The 19,454-nt window shown below is 36.7% G+C and overlaps 3 protein-coding genes, 1 non-coding gene and 1 pseudogene across 4 annotated transcripts; 2 read left to right on the top strand and 3 right to left on the bottom strand.

Annotated features, from left to right (window-relative positions):
* The first annotated feature begins 3,993 nt into the window (after positions 1–3,993).
* LOC130497347 (small nucleolar RNA snoR144) lies at positions 3,994–4,139 on the top strand. Its single transcript, XR_008936343.1, has one exon. It is a non-coding gene; the product is annotated as a small nucleolar RNA snoR144 (small nucleolar RNA).
* A 4,406-nt stretch (positions 4,140–8,545) lies between these two features.
* On the top strand, positions 8,546–10,849 carry LOC108809521 (pyruvate decarboxylase 4-like; annotated as a pseudogene).
* A 417-nt stretch (positions 10,850–11,266) lies between these two features.
* LOC108805838 (ADP-ribosylation factor 2-B) lies at positions 11,267–13,218 on the bottom strand. Its single transcript, XM_018577798.2, has 7 exons — positions 13,062–13,218; positions 12,443–12,603; positions 12,246–12,316; positions 12,009–12,128; positions 11,791–11,909; positions 11,614–11,695; positions 11,267–11,522 (listed from the first exon to the last, which is right to left on the bottom strand). The coding sequence occupies exons 2-7, from the start codon at positions 12,588–12,590 to the stop codon at positions 11,517–11,519; spliced, it is 546 nt and encodes a 181-aa protein (XP_018433300.1). The 5' UTR covers positions 12,591–12,603; positions 13,062–13,218; the 3' UTR covers positions 11,267–11,516.
* Positions 13,219–13,369: 151 nt separating this feature from the next.
* LOC108809145 (probable polygalacturonase At1g80170) lies at positions 13,370–15,905 on the bottom strand. The gene is made up of 9 exons (XM_018581279.2): positions 15,294–15,905; positions 15,079–15,207; positions 14,839–15,009; positions 14,738–14,758; positions 14,444–14,651; positions 14,294–14,375; positions 14,105–14,213; positions 13,912–14,028; positions 13,370–13,828 (listed from the first exon to the last, which is right to left on the bottom strand). Exons 1-9 carry the CDS (start codon positions 15,552–15,554, stop codon positions 13,517–13,519), a joined length of 1,410 nt encoding a protein of 469 aa, XP_018436781.1. The 5' UTR covers positions 15,555–15,905; the 3' UTR covers positions 13,370–13,516.
* A 397-nt stretch (positions 15,906–16,302) lies between these two features.
* On the bottom strand, positions 16,303–17,654 carry LOC108811052 (uncharacterized). Its single transcript, XM_018583114.2, has 4 exons — positions 17,316–17,654; positions 16,881–16,985; positions 16,671–16,718; positions 16,303–16,601 (listed from the first exon to the last, which is right to left on the bottom strand). The coding sequence occupies exons 1-4, from the start codon at positions 17,580–17,582 to the stop codon at positions 16,362–16,364; spliced, it is 660 nt and encodes a 219-aa protein (XP_018438616.1). The 5' UTR covers positions 17,583–17,654; the 3' UTR covers positions 16,303–16,361.
* Positions 17,655–19,454: the final 1,800 nt, after the last annotated feature.

Below are 19,454 nucleotides of genomic sequence, written 5' to 3'. Positions count from 1 at the left end.
GATACTTTATGATCGAAACGGGAATCTTGTTGTAAAAACAATAAGATCTGGCAATCGTCTCTATAAAGTGACCTTGGAAGTAGAAAATATCAAGTGCTTCAAAATGATAGGATCAAGTGAAGCAAGTTTGTGGCATTCTCGGTTGGGTCATGTCAACCTCGAGACTATGAAGTTAATGGCTAATAAAGAGCTTGTAGTTGGGCTACCAAAGATATCAATGGAGAAAGAGACATGCGGATCATGCTTGCGAGGCAAGCAAACATGAGCAAGCTTTCCACAGTCAAGCACGTTTCGAGCTACACGACCACTTGAGCTAATACACGGAGATCTCTGCGGACCTATCACCCCTTCAACGCCAGCGAAGAAGAAATATGTGTTTGTAATCATAGATGATTACTCACGCTACATGTGGAGTATCTTATTAAAGAGTAAAGATGAGGCGTTTGAGCACTTTAAGATATTCAAGAGACAAGTCGAGCAAGAGACAGGAGCTAGTATCCAGACTTTCAGGACAGACAGAGGAGGTGAATTCACTTCTAACGAGTTTAATAGCTTCTGTGCAAAGGAAGGTATCAAGAGGCATCTTACAGCGCCATATTCACCGGAGCAAAACGGAGTAGTTGAGAGGCGAAACAGAACATTGCTAGAGATGACCAGGAGCACTCTAAAACACATGAACGTACCGAACTACTTGTGGGGAGAGGCTGTTAGACATGCCACTTATCTCATAAACAGAGTGGCAACAAGGTCTCTAAATCCAGCACAAACTCCATACGAAGTTCTACGAGGAAGAAAGCCTAATTTAGGACACATACGTGTGTTTGGATGCATTGGATATGTAAGAACAGAAGCAGTTGGAAGAAAAAAGTTGGATGATCGTTCAAAGATACTAGTTCACCTCGGCACCGAACCCGGTTCAAAGGCATATCGTCTTTTAGATCCAGGAAGTCAAAGGATAGTTGTTAGCAGAGATGTGGTATTTATTGAGGATCAAAGCTGGACCTGGAAGAATAAAGGAGATAAGAATGATGGAGTCTACAAGTTACGATTTGAGAAGTTTGGTCATCAAGAAACACAGGATGTGTTGGTAGAGGATCGAGATGATCAGGGTATTACTCGAGTTATGAGTAAACCCGAAGAGGAAGTAGAGGTTGATGAAGAAGATACAGAGGTAGAAGCAACAGAGGATGATGAAGAAGAGGCTAGTCCAAGGCGATCAACAAGGATTCGTAAAACGCCAGACTATCTTAATGATTATATATTGCTTGCTGAGGTCGAGTGTGAACGACTGCTGATGATGATTAATGAGGAACCTTGGGATTTCAAGGAGGCAAAGGCACACAAGGAATGGATAATGGCTTGCGAAGATGAGATTGATTCTATAATCAAGAACAAGACATGGGAGTTGGTTGAACTACCAAGAGGAGCAAAAGCTATTGGCCTTAAGTGGGTTTTCAAAATAAAAAGAAATCCTGATGGAAGTATCATCAAGTTTAAAGCAAGGTTAGTAGCTAAAGGATATGTGCAGAGACATGGTATTGACTATGATGAAGTGTTCGCTCCAGTTGCGAGAATAGAAACAATAAGGTTCATCATAGCTCTTGCGGCATCAAACTATTGGGAGGTTCATCACCTCGACGTCAAGACCGCCTTTCTTCACGGTGACTTAAAGGAAGTAGTATATGTGAGACAGCCGGAGGGTTTTGAAGTCGAGGGAGAAGAAGGCAAGGTGTATAAGCTGAAAAAAGCACTCTATGGTCTCAAGCAAGCACCACGCGCATGGAATATAAAGCTAAACGAGATTCTTAAAGGTCTTAACTTCGTGAAGTGTTCGAAAGAACCATCTCTCTACCAGAGAAAGGAAGACGGTAAACTGTTAATAGTTGCAGTATACGTAGACGATCTTCTGGTGACCGGCTCCGATCTTGCGTTGATTCATGAGTTTAAACGTGAGATGGCTTCAAGCTTCGAGATGAGCGATCTTGGGAAGTTGACTTACTATCTAGGTATTGAAGTTCTTCAACATCGTGATGGTATAACTCTGTCACAAGCGAGATATGCGGCAAAAATACTTGAGGATGCAGGAATGAGCGAATGCAATATGAGTCACATACCGATGGAACCAAACCTAAAGATGTCTAAGGGACTAGAAGAAAGACGTGTTGGTGAGAAAGAGTTTAGACGTAGTATTGGGTGCTTGAGATACCTTCTTCATACACGACCGGATCTTTCTTTTGTGGTTGGCATGCTTAGTCGTTATATGCACGAGCCAAGAGAGTCTCACAACGCACTACTCAAGCAGGTACTTCGTTATCTGCGTGGAACTCTATCGTTTGGCTTATCATATGAAAGGTCGAATGGGATGAAGATTGTTGGGTATAGTGATAGTAGTCACAACTCTGACATAGATGATGGGAGAAGCACAACTGGTCATATCTTCTATTTGGAAAGATGTCCTATTACTTGGTGTAGTCAAAAACAGGAAACAGTGGCTCTTTCTTCATGTGAAGCTGAGTTTATGGCCGCCACAGAAGCAGCGAAACAGGGCATCTGGCTCCAGGAGTTACTTGCTGAAGTGACCGGAAGAAGCTGTGAGAAAGTGACTATTCGGATCGATAACAAATCGGCAATAGCACTTACTAAGAATCCTGTGTTTCATGGTCGCAGTAAACACATACATAGAAGGTTTCATTTCATCCGGGAGTGCGTAGAGAATGAGCAAGTGGATGTTGATCATGTCCCAGGAAGCGAGCAGAAAGCGGATATACTAACAAAGTCACTCGGCAAGCAGAAGTACAAGGAGATGAGAAGCTTCATTGGAGTTCTAGATTTGAAGAATGAAGAGTTCAAGCTTAAGGGGGTGAATGTAGGATTAAGCTTGAAATAACTTAAGCATTAAGTTATCTATTTCCTAGCTGAGTTATAGATTAGGAAATATGAAAGTCCTAAGTGTTTTAGGAGTTATCTACAACACTATTGTTTAGTAGGTTTAGGACTTTATAAGCTTATAAATATGGAGATGTCAATGTGTGGTATAAAATAAGATTTGTGATTAAGAGCTTAAGGTTTTGAGTAAGTTTCCTTAAGAGATTAATAAGAGAGTGTTTCTTGTTAACTGAGTTCGTGATTTGCTTGAGAGATTGAGATTCTATAGCATCGGTTTCAACTTCCATGGCTTCTCCTACAAGATTCGATTCAAGCTTTGGTTTCGTTGTCAAGATTCGTCGACGTCTTCTTCCTCCATCATACCTCGCTCGTCTTGTAGATTCTCCATCGACGGATCGACGAGGCAAATCTGCGGGAGGGATTGGATGCCGAAGACAGACGTCGCCATCGAGGAGCCAGGGAGAGGGAGAGAATCGTCGCTAGAGAAGAGGAGGGAAAAGAAACAAAAATATATTACGCTTAGACAAGCGACACGTGGGTTTAGAAACCCTTTAGTTATCGGTCGCAAAGACTCGAGTTAAGGATCAGTTATGTTAATTTCTTTTTGTTTGGATTTAATTAAATGCTCAGTTTTGCTTAAAAACCCTACTTAGAAACCGCGATGATGATGCTTAAGCCGCCGCCATCGCGATCTCTCCCTCTCTTTTTATAGGGGGGACTCTTATTCTAGCTGTCTCTCCTATCTTCTTCTTCTTCTTCTTGTAACTGCTGTTTTGTTTTTCTTTAAATTTGCAAAACTTCCTGATGAGGATAACATATCTAAAGCTATGGATCTGATATTTCAGATTCATATGATGCTATATTGTCATAGTTACTCTGATGGGAAATTCTTCGTTTTTATTAAAAACATTACATCTCTGTTGTAGTTAGGTTGATATTCAAAGTATATGAAATCCAATCTATTGATCTACCTCTTTTTTCCCGGTTGCCTATATAGTTTCATATGCATTATCACATAAGCTTTGCTTTACCAATTCTTTCAAATTCTTAAAGCTTTTATGTTTTTGCTACAAAACAAAATAATTTCTAGTATTGGTTTTGAATACAGAGGCAACTTTTTGCCGAGTGAATCGAATATCGATCTCTCTCTTTTTCCCAGTTGCCTAAATCATGTTATGGCCGTCTGAGAGGATTTAGCTGATTGGCTATGTAGTTTCAATATATCCAATCATGTCCTCTTTGCTGCTACATTTGTTTTGCTCCAATTACTAAAAATCTATTAATCGTTAGTGTATTCATAAAAATATTCTTTATTTTTCTTCCGATGCAAGATAATATTGAGTACATGGCGAGACCTCTACTTTAGGCCCATAGGCATGAGTTGATGAAGTCTTTGTCATGTCAGAAGAACATGATCACGAATGTGATTTTATTTGGGCCGTTCCCAATGACCCTTTGTCGATACAAAGTGCAATACTCTCCGTTGATCCCACCGCATGAAATTTTGCTGGCGAGTTGATTATAGACCTAGTTCGCTTAATTTCCAATATTGAATAGAAAATTTGATTCAATCTCCCATTGTGTTCAAGATAAGAACCTAAATTTACATCACGTAATATAATGGCTTAAAAGCTCATCTAGATACAGGTGGAAACTCTTTTTAAAAAAAAAAACCGAAATCTTACGTTAATTCAGATCTTACGTTATTGATTCTACGTTAATGATCTGACGTTATCATATAACGTAATTATCTATAATGCAGATCTTAAGTTAGCATATAATCTCTATTTTATTACATATTATTATCTATGTATAATTTTGTATTTCCATTAATAATTTATCTGCAAGCATATTATAACTGATATTTGTGATAAGGTTTACATCTTATATTTTGTAGAAAGCTGTATTATCTGGTGAAGACTTTTTTTTATTCATGGGAAACTAAGAAATATATATCTATATATGTTGGTTGCAATTTTGCAATTAATATTATAACTAATATAAAAGTACATTTTGAGAATAGTAAAAATGTGCTTAAAACAATAGTTAGGCCTTTTGTCGAAGAGATGTGTTGGATTGGATCTGAAATTTTTTGGAAACTGAAACCTCAACAAGGGGATGGTTAGATATGGAAGAGGCTTTGCAAGCTTAGAACAAAAGTTAGTTTCTTTTGTCTATTATGAAACTGGGCCAGGCATAACAGGGAGCTTTTGGTTTGATAATTGGATGTATCTTGGACTTTTAATTAATCTTGACTGGTGTAAGAGGTCTGGCAATCTCGGGTCTGCATAAGGAAGCGACAGTGACCAATGCTTTAGTGGTTGTTAAGTGCTTCACGCAACAGAAGTGTCATAATGACATTGTTAATGCAGTGCTTTCCATTGCATGTTTCCATTGTGCAATCATCTAACGATGATGCATACCTTTGGACAATGAGAATGATTCCCCTTTCAACATGTTTTGTTTTCCATGTTTCCATTGTGGCTCATTCTTCATCGTCCAATTCCTCCGGTTTACTAAGACATTCAAATATGGTTTAAAAGTAAAATCTTTAAGCATCCTTTTATATCTTGGTTTGTGCCATAGAACAGACAATCAATCGTGATAAAAATGTGGGGTTGGGGTGTTCATGTTTCTCCGAGTTGTCTTTTATGTCCAGGGTGTGATAAGTCTAGATATCATTTGTGTTTTACTGCATTTACAGCTCTGAAGTATGGATGTCTTTTTTTGCTTTTGATTCAAGCTGGTATCTTCCATCGTATTTGAAGACTGTCTGAGATGGTTAAAGGCTCCTGGTACTGATCATAATATTACCCTCATCATATTTCAAGTTGTCGTTTACATGGTTTGGAAAGAGCGAACCTCTCGTTTGCACACTGATTTGTGCCGACCTACTCAGGAAATGGTAATATTATAACTTTCTTCTCACGTCAAATATTGTTCAGAGCAAATATTATCAGACATAATTAAGAAGAGAATTGCAAGAATAAAATGACGGATTAATGTTTTTGGTATAAAAGAAGATTAATGCATTGCGGGTTAGCCTTGGAAAACAAGGTTAAAGATAATCATTTTCAAGTTAAACGTATTGCAATCTGAACCATAAAGATGTTTTCGAACTTTTATACATCACAACTTACAAAATTCTAGTGTATCTGGTCGTAACTCGTGAGCTACTCTACTCAGCATGCATATATCGATAACTCAACAAAGATGTCGGTAAGGAAAAATAACCAATAAGCATTGATTTTGTGAATGGGTGAATAATTGAGGAGCCAGTTAATTTGCCAAGTAGTCAATCATTTTGACATTGTATTAGTTTGTCATTTATTAATGTTTCAAACCAAAAAGTAAATTAAAAAAAATTATCGTATACAAAAGTAGTCTACTGTAAATTGAGGAGTTGGAAATGATAATACTGGCGACTCCGTTGGTTTGTGAAAACAAAGAAAATGTACGGTTTTGAAGGAGCTTCAAGTTGTATTTATTTTTAGTGTGCTCATATAATTATGAATGTTTTTTTAGTTCGTCTTAGTTATGAATATATTTGTGTAATACTCCTAGTAAAAATGAAAACAAAATATAGAAATTATCAGCAGCTATAAGATTGAGAAAACTATGTACCATAATATTTGCAGACGTTTATATTATTTATACATTTAGGTTAAAAAAGCCTTGGAAATTAGGAGGAAAAAAAAAACAAATGACAGGCCGTAAACGAAAGAGTGAGTTAAAGGTTTAAAGCAACGTACATATTTAATTTATCTTATTAAAGTAGAAGTACTTTAAACTTTTGTTTGCAAACAATGTTAGAAAAAAAAAAAAATTTGATTGGAAACATGAATAGTAGAATAAATGAGATATGTTTGGAAACATGGATAGTAGAGATGTGTACTTTCTTTTATTTACACATTTAGACATTGTATTTTTAATAAATTAATAACAAATGAGAATTGTTTAGAAACATGAATAACATATTTAATATATTATTTTATTTAAACATTTAGCTATTGTTTTTACAATAAATTAAACAATCTTCTTTCTATATTTCTTTTTATTTACAATTCTGTCACTATATTTACAATTCTTCATGGTGAAAATAAAAACACAAACTCAAATATAAATAGTATATTATATAAAACTATTTTTAAAAATAGTATTATTACCTTATTTAGTTTTGCATAGAAAACTAATGCAAAAAATTAAAATTTTGAAACAAGGATAAAAGTAAGAAGAAAAAGTAATGGCTTATGTTATTAATAAAAATTGGAAATCTATTATATCAGTTTTAAAATATACAAAATGGACTAATCTAATTAACTAAAAACATTGTTTTGTCTAAAATAATCACAAAATAAAATTTAAATTTTATATACATATTTCAAATCAAAATAATAATTTACAGTTCATTTATATCAAAAATTGATTTAAAATATGCATATATTCAAAAAATTATTTTTACTAAAATATTTTCCGATAACCATTATTTAAAAATGTTTTCAATATATATAAGAAAAATACAAGAAAAATATTAATTTCATATACCAACTTAAATTATAGTTTTTATATTTCAATTAAACTTTTAAGAATATAATATATGTGAATATTTATAAAATGGTACATATAAAATACTATTAGTTATATGATTATTTATGGACCAATACAATTAATTATATGATGACGTATATATGATACATAATAGTGACTAGGGCTTGGCGTTCAGGTATCCATTCCGGTTCATTTCGGATATGTTTGAGTTTCAGGTTTTTGAGATCAAAGATTTCAGTCCTATTCATATATTTCTAAATTTTAGTTCGAGTTATGACTAGGGTTGGGCATTCATGTATCCATTCGAGTTCGTTTTGGATCTGTTTGGGTTTTGGATTTCCAAGGTCAAAGATTTCAGCCACATTCAGATATTTCTAAATTTCAGTTCAAATTATATTCGGATCTTTGCGGGTTCAGTTCGGGTTCGGATAACCTATTTAAATTATTTTTTATAATTCGTTATATATTTTGAATTTCTTTAAATCTATAATAAGATAATATATTGTATATAAATCTGAATAACATATGTCAGAATACCTAAACTTAACATATAAATTGCTTTGGTTTAAATTTTGGATCAGTGTTTTGAGTGTACTTCCACTATGTTAGATATTTATATGTGACTATTTTTATATATTTTCAAGTATTTAAACCGACCTAAAAATATCATATATATATTCTGGATGTTTTTATATACACTAAAACTAAAATTATTAATATATATAAGTATATAAATCTTTTTTCGGATACATTTTGATATCCAAAATACTTCAGTTCGAATTGGTTATGGTTTCGGTTATCTAAATATCAAAAATTTGAATAATTTGGATATTTAATCAATTTTGGTTCATGTTTGGTATTACTCTTTCAGATCGTGATTGGTTCAGTTCTTCAGATTTGAATTTTTAATTCAGTTTTGATATTGACATGAAAAATAAATAGTAATATATATTCGAAATATACATCCGAATGGGCGTGCAGGTCAAAATCTAGTTTCTCTTAAAGATATTGTACACGCAATTTTTTTTTAAAAAAAAAAGAAAGGACTATTATCCCCAGCTGTGTATAAAAGGCAGACAGACCATCGTTCCATTTGACTACACTCACACAACCGAATAAACTTGACACTAATATTCATTCTTTCTTTCAACCAAAATAACAAAAACAAATCCCCTTTTAATGGACGCCAAAATCGGATGCATCGATGCGTACAAGCCGAGGAATGGCGACGTGTGTAGTCCAACAGACGGCAGCGTGGCAACCATCCAAGACTCAGGTCCAGCCTCCTCGCTCTCCGTAGGCTCATCAGAAGCGACACTAGGGCGTCATTTGGCGAGACGTCTAGTCCAGGCAGGAGTCACCGATATATTCTCAGTTCCGGGCTATTTAAACCTAACATTGCTGGACCAGCTCATCGAGGAGCCGGAGCTGAAGAACATGGGATGCTGCAACGAGCTAAACGCAGGATATGCTGCGGATGGGTACGCACGATCTCGTGGAGTGGGGGCTTGCGTGGTGACGTTCACGGTAGGTGGACTGAGCGTATTGAACGCGATCGCAGGAGCGTACAGCGAGAATCTGCCGTTAATATGTATAGTGGGAGGTCCTAACTCCAACGATTTTGGAACCAACCGCATTCTCCATCACACCATCGGATTACCTGATTTCAGCCAAGAACATCGCTGTTTCCAGACCGTTACTTGCTACCAGGTTTTTAAATTAATTTAATTAATTAATTTAATTTAATTTTGGATGTGTTTGTTGTTGGTAATTAGGCGGTGGTGAACAATTTGGAAGATGCTCATGAACAGATCGACATGGCCTTCTCAACAGCTCTTAAAGAAAGCAAACCTGTTTACATCAGCATCAGCTGCAACTTAGCTGCTATTCCCCACCCTACTTTCATCCGTGATCCTCTCCCTAATTTCTCTCTTACTCCGAGATCAAGAAGCAACAAGATGGGCTTAGATCGATGCTGCGGTTGAAGCAACCTTGGAGTTTCTCAACAAGGCCGTGAAGCCCGTCATTGTCGGCGCGGTGTCAAGTTGCGTGTAGCCAAAGCCACCGATGCCTTTGTCCAGTTTGCCGATGCTTCTGGCTACGCCATGGCTGTAATGCCATCTGCCAAGGGCCTTGTCCCTGAGCACCATCCTCACTTCGTCGGGACTTACTGGGGAGCTGTCAGCACTCCTTTCTGCTCTGAGATCGTCGAATCTGCAGACTTTTATATCTTTGCAGGCCCAATCTTCAACGACTACACCTCCGTTGGTTACTCCCTTCTCCTCAAGAAAGAGAAAGCCATCATTGTGAACCCTGACCGTGTCACTGTGCCTAACGGTCAAACGTTCGGATGCGTTCTGATGAGCGAGTTCTTCACTGAGCTGGCCAAGAGGGTGAAGCGTAACGAGACGGCTTATGAGAATTACCGCAGGATCTTTGTCCCTCAGGGTAAGCCAACTGCATCCAAGGCAGGAGAGCCTTTGAGAGTCAACATAATGTTCCAACACATTCAGAACATGCTCTCCGGTGAAACCACTGTGATTGCTGAAACCGGTGATTCTTGGTTTAACTGCCAGAAACTTAAGCTCTCTAAAGGATGTGGGTACGTACGTACGTGTATCTCTCTCTTTCTCTACCATTTTTAACATATAAGTCTCAGCTTCAATTAAATTCAATTCAATTCTTCTAGGTACGAGTTTCAGATGCAGTATGGATCCATCGGGTGGGCTGTCGGTGCCACTCTAGGATACGCACAGGCTGTACCAGAGAAGCGAGTGTTGGCTTTCATCGGAGACGGAAGTTTCCAAGTGACGGCTCAGGACGTATCCACTATGCTGCGTAACGGTCAGAAAACGATCATATTCCTCATTAACAACGGTGGTTACACCATTGAAGTACAAATTCATGACGGTCCATACAACGTGATCAAGAACTGGAACTACACTGCTCTCGTCGATGCCATTCATAACGGCCAAGGCAAATGCTGGACCACAAAGGTGAGATACGAGGAAGAGTTGGTGGAAGCGATTAAGACAGCGACATTGGAGAAGAAAGATTCTCTTTGTTTCATTGAAGTCATTCTCCACAAAGATGATACGAGCAAAGAGTTGCTTGAGTGGGGCTCACGCGTCGCTGCTGCTAATGCTCGTCCTCCAAATCCTCAGTAAGCAAAGAGAAACGAATCTTTGAGTGGGACTCACTCATCTTACCAACATTGTTTGCCATGTTTATTACCCTGCTTTTAACTGTTTTTATTACCTTTTCAACTGCTGGTTTTAATTTGATTTTCAAACTTTTCTTCCAATTAGTACGGATAAATTCCATTCTAATCTCTGTAATTGTGTTCTCTACCATAAATTTCCGAATATATCCAAACATGTAATCCTTATTTCATGTCGGTCGAAACTTTAAATTATTGATTTGTTTTTGTTTTTCTTTTGATCATTTTCATCTTTCTATCTCCCTAACTTTTGAAATTCTTAGATAAGTAATAACTAACATAAGTAACAATCCCATGATTCAGATGATTCGGATTTTTTTTTGTCGGCAACATGTACATGAATAATATAATCTTTTGCAATCACAACTTTGTTGACAAAAATTGAAGTTCTCCATAATAAATTCGTCACAAATCTTTAACCAAGGATTTGACCAAATCATTTTATGTATATAGAACCAATTAGGCCTAAAAGAAAAGCCATATCTATGTGATTTCTTTTGTTTTATGAACACGAGAAAACATACATTATTCACATGATATGACCAAACCCAGTTTTGTTTGAATTCAATCAAGCAAGGGAAGATGGTTTCACAAACTTAAGACTCGAAAAAGTGACAACAGAACAAAGACCACGAAAGCAGTAGATAATTCGATATTACAAGCTATAGTAAAAGGTAGTTTCTATGTTCTACGTACAAGAGAAACCCTCTTTACACAAATCAGAACAACGACCACAAAATCAAATCCACATACCCAAAAAAACCACAGAACAATAAGAACACCATAAAAAAAAAAATCACATAATGTTTGCCACTGCATCCAGATTTGCCCAGCAAAATCAACTCAACCACGCATCTTCCCTCTATGCCTGCAAGAAACCAGCAACACGAACAGAGAAGGAATTACAATTTGCACAGAGATAATGGAATAAAATCAGTTGCAGTTCGAGACATTTGTACCTTGCCGGCAATGTTGTTGGACAACCAGTCAAGACCTTCGTAGAGCCCCTCGCCTGAAGTGGCACATGTGCTCTGGATGTACCTGAACAGAGAGTTCATAGACTTTATAAGCAACAGAACAAATCAACATGAAGGACGTAGGGATTGAGGAAGATTTAGATGCTTATATTATTATACCAGTGACGCTGACGGAGAGAGTGGAGACCAAGCTTATCAGTGATTTCAGCAGCATTCATGGCATTTGGAAGATCCTGTTTGTTAGCAAACACGAGAAGAACAGCATCACGCAGCTCATCCTGTACAAACACACGCACAAAAAGTGTTAAGTAAGTTTCTACTTTTGTCTGGTTTTACCACAAATCAAAAGAAAAAGGCGGATAAGACTGGAAACAGACCTCATTAAGCATTCTGTGCAGTTCATCTCTGGCCTCAACAACACGGTCTCTGTCATTGCTGTCGACCACAAAGATGAGACCTTGGGTGTTCTGGAAGTAGTGCCTCCACAAGGGACGGATCTGACAACAAGTAAAAGTTTTATGTGGCACAAAAGATCCATCAACAGTAGTTATAGGAAGAGAAAAGAGGAACATGCTGTGATGCAAAACAATTGATTTAGATAAAGATAATAATACCTTGTCTTGACCCCCGACATCCCACACAGTGAAACTAATGTTCTTGTACTCCACAGTTTCCACATTGAAACCTGTCCACAAAATTTGAATTCAAAAATGATCAAGGCCGGTGGAAGCATAAAAAAAATAGTAGAGTGAAGATACACACACAGACACCTATAAGACTATATTTAGGAAAGAGAAGGATGGAAACATACCAATAGTGGGAATGGTGGTGACAATCTCACCGAGCTTGAGCTTGTACAAAATGGTGGTCTTACCAGCAGCATCAAGACCAACCATGAGAATCCTCATCTCCTTCTTGGCAAAAAGCCTGCTAAACAGCTTCGCGAACGACAAACCCATCCTTGCTGCTTCACTAATATCAAAACCACAAGAGATCAGAGCTGCGTATCATAAACCAAATTACGAAAGTAACTTATAGATCCAAACAAACGTCACGAGACCTAATGATATGTAGCATCAGAGTAGCGCAAAATCACAAAACAAAATCACAGCTCTAAACAAACGTAACTACAATCAGAGGACGCAGATCTAAACAGAGAAAAGTCATGAAATCTAATGCTTAAGATCGTTTAGATCTTCAAGAATTTCGGAATCTAATCGCGAATTTTCGTAGATCCAAAGATCGAATCGTGAGGTTTCAACCAGAAAAATCGAAATCTCATAGCATTACTCAATGATCAGCATCATAAAACCTAAATCAAAGGGAGCAAGATATTCGATTCCCGAACCATCAAAATGGAAAATGAGAACGTGATCTGCAAATTCATTTCGAATTGAGAATGCATTAGCATAGATCTACATCAAGCGTACCTCTTCGGCGGATATCTGATAGAGAGACGACGACGAAGACGAACGGAATTTGAAAGAGAAGGAAAGAGAGAGAGAGAGCTTAAGAAGAACGCTAAAAAGGGAGAAGATACTTTATAGATGCAAAGGGTGAAAGCGTCAACCGACGAATATGCCACTTAAAATTACGGGCGTACCCTTCGGAGACTTGTTTACAGAATGTGTTATTTGTGGAGGTGGTCTGAGCTTACGCGGTTCACATGCGGTGATGGCCTGCGTCATTGGCCGTTATGGCATCTCACCAATCAGAACTCGACACGTAATGGCCAATGTTTATTGATTTTGTAAATATGCTTCAAAAACTATATTATATGCTTCAGAAAATTATATGTTACACATATCATCGTCACACTGTATCATAAACTATATTACATTACATATCATCCCTCACTACAACACTTAAAAACCATCACCACCAATCAGAGCTCATCGTGGCCAGTTTCAGCTTCCTCGATTACCAAAGCAGGTCCTGACTTGTCGCTCTGGTCTAAGCCCTTGTCATCGTGGGAGTACAGACAATCCGCAGACGGATGAACCACTCCATACCCAAAACCTTCTGCTGAGTTACAATAGGCTTCAACTTTACCGTCTTTGCCTTCAAGATTCACATTGTTGAGGACAATGTGGCTGCAAGGTACTGTGTCGCTGCATGCAAACTTGATCGCTTTCTCACTTTTGGTTGTCCCGAATACGTTCCGGTACATTATCTGGCTGATTTTAACCGCCGAGGTCTAACATTATAACAAACATATATCTCTTTGAGTTTTGTGTGTTGATAGAATAATCATATATTATTTATTGTAAGTAATGAAACCTGGTTTTGACATGAAGTAGGATTATCGCAGTAGAACTGATCAATGAGTATAGGGTTAGAGACATCTTGCATCACAACGTTTGTGAATCTAACACCTTTAACGTAACCAGAACCTCCCTGTAGTTGTTCCGAATATCGAACTTAATTGAAGTTTATAAGAGTAAATATTGAAAGCTCTTTATTTCTTTATTACCTGATATGTTTTGATCCTGAGTCCATTGGTTGTCTCTTTCAAGAACGCAGTGTCCAACACAACTTTTGTTACAATCCCTGTTGTGTTGTGATTTCCAAGGCTCCCAATGCTGCGAGAGTGTTAACTCCGAATAATTATAACTTGATACGAAACAGATGTTACAAACTTTTGTTACAATCCCTGTTTTACCTGATTCCATGTCCAGGTCCACAATAGATCCTCTTCATCTTTATATTAGAGCTCGCATTCACAATCGAGACACAATCATCCCCTGTTTTAATTCCAATCTTTAGTACATTGAAGTTTAAGCATGTTTTGGTTTAAGAAAAGGACAAAAACCTGTGCCGATTTTGCAGTCTTGGAGGACAACATTGGTGGATCCAGTGATATGGATGCCATCAGTGTTGGGACTATCTCCTGGAGATGAGACTATAACTTTGTAGACGCGTACTGAAGTTGACCTTGCAATGATGAAGTTCATCTGCTGGCTGTTCTGGATCGTCAAGCCACGTACTTTCACACCAGAGCTAGATTCTATAGTAAAGGCCTGCAGGGAAGACAAGAAGCTAGAGATGAAACAGAAGACTAAACAAGAAGGCATTAATAAGAAAGAAGAGGCAAATGGTTTCTTACCGTTGGTGCACTTTTGCAAGGCTGCAAGAAAGCAAGAAAGATGTGTAAGAATTTGATAGAAGATTATACATTTAAAGAAAAAGCTGAGGAGGAGATTATACATTAGACTTGTTTTTCTTGCAAGAAGCAGCCCACCATTTGCTACCAGAACCATCTATGACTCCATTCCCTTGGAAAACAACCCCTTTGAGTTTCGAAAACTCTAGCCAAATCCTCTGGAACTTTGGGTCCCAGTTAGTGGGCTCTTCTGGTGCCACTATTGTCCCATCGATCTACAAGAAAGTTTATGAATTGCGATCCTTGTGTATAAATAACAATGGTCTTTAAATGCTAAAACTGACCTGAATGATAAATTTTCGTTCACATGGACCATTGAACTTTGTCGCATTTACCAAATAACTTCTTCCTTGTGGTACAAGTAATACAGACTTTGGAGTACCGCAGGCCTGCTTCCATGCGCTCACGAATGCCTGATTTGAGTAAAGCATTGCCCAACAACAGATTATTTGTTCCAGAGAATGTCTAAAATCTATAAGTAAAGTGATCTCAAACGCACCTGTGTATCATCAGAAACTCCATCTCCAGCTGCACCAAACGTATCTACATTCACCAGACTCTTACCAGAACCCCGGCTTGTAAATGAAGGCAAATCAAAAAGCTTAGTATCATAATCATCATCATCCTCAGGTATGTCAAAGTTCTCAAGCTTCTTGAGGATGTCGAGATCGGTGTACACCATTTTCGCTGCAGCTCCGCAAGCAGTTAGCATTAACAGACCCATAAGGAAAAAAATGAAGAGCCTATCCATCTTATGCATCAATCAAAAAACACAATGCAGAGATGATTGGTTTTGAGTTAGAATTTAAATGAATACTAATTAAATGTGGTTTTATTTGGGTTGGCTTTACTCCAAAAGTAGATGAAGAAGAGAGGCCTTGTTTTCTACTATATCTACGCTTAAAGCACAAGTCACGTGTTTTACCACTTCTTAGCTTTACTCCAAAACCTCTACAACACAAACTCTTCGGTGGTCAACTTGCTCTTGATGAATGTTGATCCCATGAGATCTGAAACAAATAAAAACAAAACGAGAAAGGAATCCCTGGATATATCTCAGCATTTGCTATTTTAAGATCTTTAGACATTATGTGGTTCTTCTGACGAACCAAAAGTAGACTTCTGTATGACATATATAGAAAGAGGCCAATGAGTTTGTTGCACCAACCTGACAAATAAAGAATGTTATTCTTCCGTGTTGTCCTTGTTGAGTGTGTCCATCATGTGTTGTGGCTTCAAGTAAAAGAACCCATTTCACATATGTATGTTGAAAAAGGATTCTGCAGTTTTTGCAATCTGGGTCCACTCTTCTTTATCAAGAAGCTGAAGATTATAAGACATATTGTTCCTTGCCCAACAAGTATCAATCATAAAAATCCAAACTTCTGATATTTTGAATAAACGATAAATTTGTTTTGTTATACAGACGATCACAACAGGTTCTTTCTTTCCTAAACGTGCTTTACAAGATACAGAAAGTTTCCAAAGCCAAAAGCAATCGTACTTTTTTTTTATCACAAGCTACAATGCTTTGTAAGGATATACAAACATAGTACTTACATATAAACTAGCAAGTAGCTGCAATTGCTTCCAAGAGAGAGACCACGAACTGCATCTGAGTGTCTTCATCGATTTTGGAGAACAAAGGAACGTGAACAAACAGTGACTTATGTCCCTTTTGCTCTGCGAACCTGAGAGAGTGATAGTAAACATAGTTGCACACGAACCGTCCAGCGTCGTCTGATTGAACGACATGGAATCCTTTACTCTTCAGTGACTTGAAAATAGACTCTGTCGAGCATGAAGTCTTTTACCACACCAGACAAACAAGTTAGAATGTCGCAAGATACAAGTGTGTGTTATAAGATACATCTACCTCTTTGGCCTTTAAAATGCTTCCATCTTCAGCAACTATAGGAAGCCGCTGTGAAAACAAGTGCCCAGTTAGTGTTCTATAGGATTTGAATCTGTTTCTTTGTAACAGAAGATGAATTGTATTACCTGATAAAAATATGTAATATCAAAAAACTATAACAAATCAAAAATAAAGGACTGTTTCTTTGTGACAGAAAATGAATTTTTTGACCTGTGGTTGCCAGCCTAACTGATCAGGACAACGGAAATGAGCTTCGTTGACTGCTTGTCTTTCAATGGCGAACTTTGTGGCTCCGCTGTTCACTCCAAGATGAAGCTAAAGAAAGCAAAACAATCAAAGAGAAAAGGGCATTGTCTTTTTTAGATCTTTTAAACCATCAGAGAAGAACACTCAAATCACAAGCTTTCTTTTCCATTTCCAAGCCATAACCTAAACGAATCTTTAGCACCAAACACACATCAAGTGAAAAGCAGAAGGTCTTAGGCACAAAAGCATTTGAATAGAAGAGGAAACACAGCACAATCTAAAGTCATCAAATTTTCTTTAAATAGATCCTAAGGCAAACTAGACTGAGACTAAAGTTAAAAAAAGAGTTCACAAAACAAAGTGTAGACGAAATAATCATTTAGAAAGAGAGTGTCTCACCCAAACAAGAGTTCCATTGGTGGCGTTGTTATCACCAGAGACAACAACACTGGACTCCAAAACCTGATAAAGCTGAGACTTTGCACCTTCACCAGAAGTCTCAAGAACAGTGCAGCTACCAAGACTCAACCCACAAGGCAACCCTCGTTTCTCCACATACGAGTTCAGATTATTGACTATTTTCTCAGTTGGTTTCCCAGAAACACCAAGAAACTTCTTAAAACCAGTCACGTGAATAGTAATCGCTTTTGGTCCTTCAGAACCCATCTCCTCCAACCTCTGAAAAAATATAAACAAAATCAATGATGAAATTCGATTTTATTGACAAATCAAAGATGAAAACATATAAACATATAGAAAAAAAACTAGAATAGCATCACAAAGAAGAATATGACTAAAAGAATTATTGAAGGATAAATATGCATTTATAATCCTAGGATTTATTAATCTAAGATTTAGAGTTAAGCAGTAGAGTTTTAGGAAGGGCAATTATCAACAATAACACTTTTAAAGTTTTTGTCTCCAAAATAACACTAGAAAGAAAAAGTCACATAAATGACATTCATTAATGAGTAAAATGTCTTTACTACCCTTAAAGTTAACAAAAAAAAAATTAAATTTCCTTCTCTCTCCATTTGCTACGATCTCTCTCTCATTCCTAAATCTCCGGCGACGACAGAGAACAAATCATTAATGAATGACATAATAAACTTGAATCTAATATGATAATAGAGCCCATGGTAAAACCCAGCAGATGATTTCCAATATAAATAGTTGTTTACCTATATAGCCTATAAAAATGGTCCATATTGATGTGGTATGCCGAGATGTTGGGCTTGAGTTGTTTCCGTTGAACTGTTTCCCACCCACATCTCGAGAAGGACATGGATATAGTGTTCCTTGGGTAATATATACTAGCTTTTGATCCGCGCGTCCGCACGGATTTATTCTTCATCCCCTATATATTATTTTAGGAGCACTCATAAAAAATAACCTTTGCTTGATGTGTTATTTACACATTGCCATTTCCTAGGTGGCACTCTCACATTCACTCTCACCTCTATTTTGATAAAACCCTTAATTTACTAGAATTATTACTTAGTATGCCATTGATATATCCCAACTTATTTCTGATATTGACCTACTAATTAATTATACGAAATCAAAAGAAATGTATTATTCATCTGTATTAATTGAAAGACGTGATTGTCTCTGATATGGAAAGTATGTTTTCAAAATCGTTATATGTTTCAATTAGTACCAAATCCCATTTACATACTATATTTAACTGCGTATTAATCATTCAATTTTTTTAAGCAAACACAAATATGATAATTAATATCAAAGTAATATCAATATCGAAGTAAGAAGTCATGGATCAAATATGTAAATTTATTATTTGACGATTATTTAGTTTCAGTTTAAAATATATCTTCTAAGCTAATGATGTATGTTATATTGTGACCTATGCGACTACAATAATGACCTTTTATAAATAATACTGTATATACAATAAACATATCTTATATTTCACATACATCTTAAAAGATGTATGTTCATAAACTATGATATAGACAACAAAATATATAGATTAAGATAAATTGCTTTCAAAATAATTTCATGTTTAATGCTCAGATAAATATAGAATGTACATTCTATATTAGTGCCAAATCCCATGTAGACGATATACACCTTCTATTCATCGTTATAAGTCTTATATATTCACCTTAGTTTTGTAACATTTAATATATACATTGGTGTGTACGCCATTCATGGAAGTGATTGATATTTTAAATTCTATAATTTCCTTAATCCTCTTATTTGACGATCCCTTTTGTTGTAAGAAAGGAAACAAGCCGAGTCAGCCATATTGAAGATTTAAATCTTCCTTACAAATAAGTGCAAATATTACGCTTGATTGAATACGTTTATTTGATTGTGTTTTGATTGGAGCACTAGACCTAATCAGCTTTCATATATAAATACGACATCCTCATTGCAAAAATTCCACACACTTTTCTCCTTCTCAATACTGCTATAATACTTGGATCGTAACACTCATCGGCGTTATTCATAGTTACTATGTTGTTATATATGTTTACCTATTTACCTATGAAATTATCTACCAAGTTAATTTTA

The sequence above is a fragment of the Raphanus sativus genome, chromosome 6, assembly GCF_000801105.2.
Source record: "Raphanus sativus cultivar WK10039 chromosome 6, ASM80110v3, whole genome shotgun sequence".
In the NCBI taxonomy this organism is placed as follows: Eukaryota; Viridiplantae; Streptophyta; class Magnoliopsida; order Brassicales; family Brassicaceae; genus Raphanus; species Raphanus sativus.
Note: the sequence above shows the minus strand (reverse complement) of the source record. Positions and strands in the feature narration are given on the sequence as shown.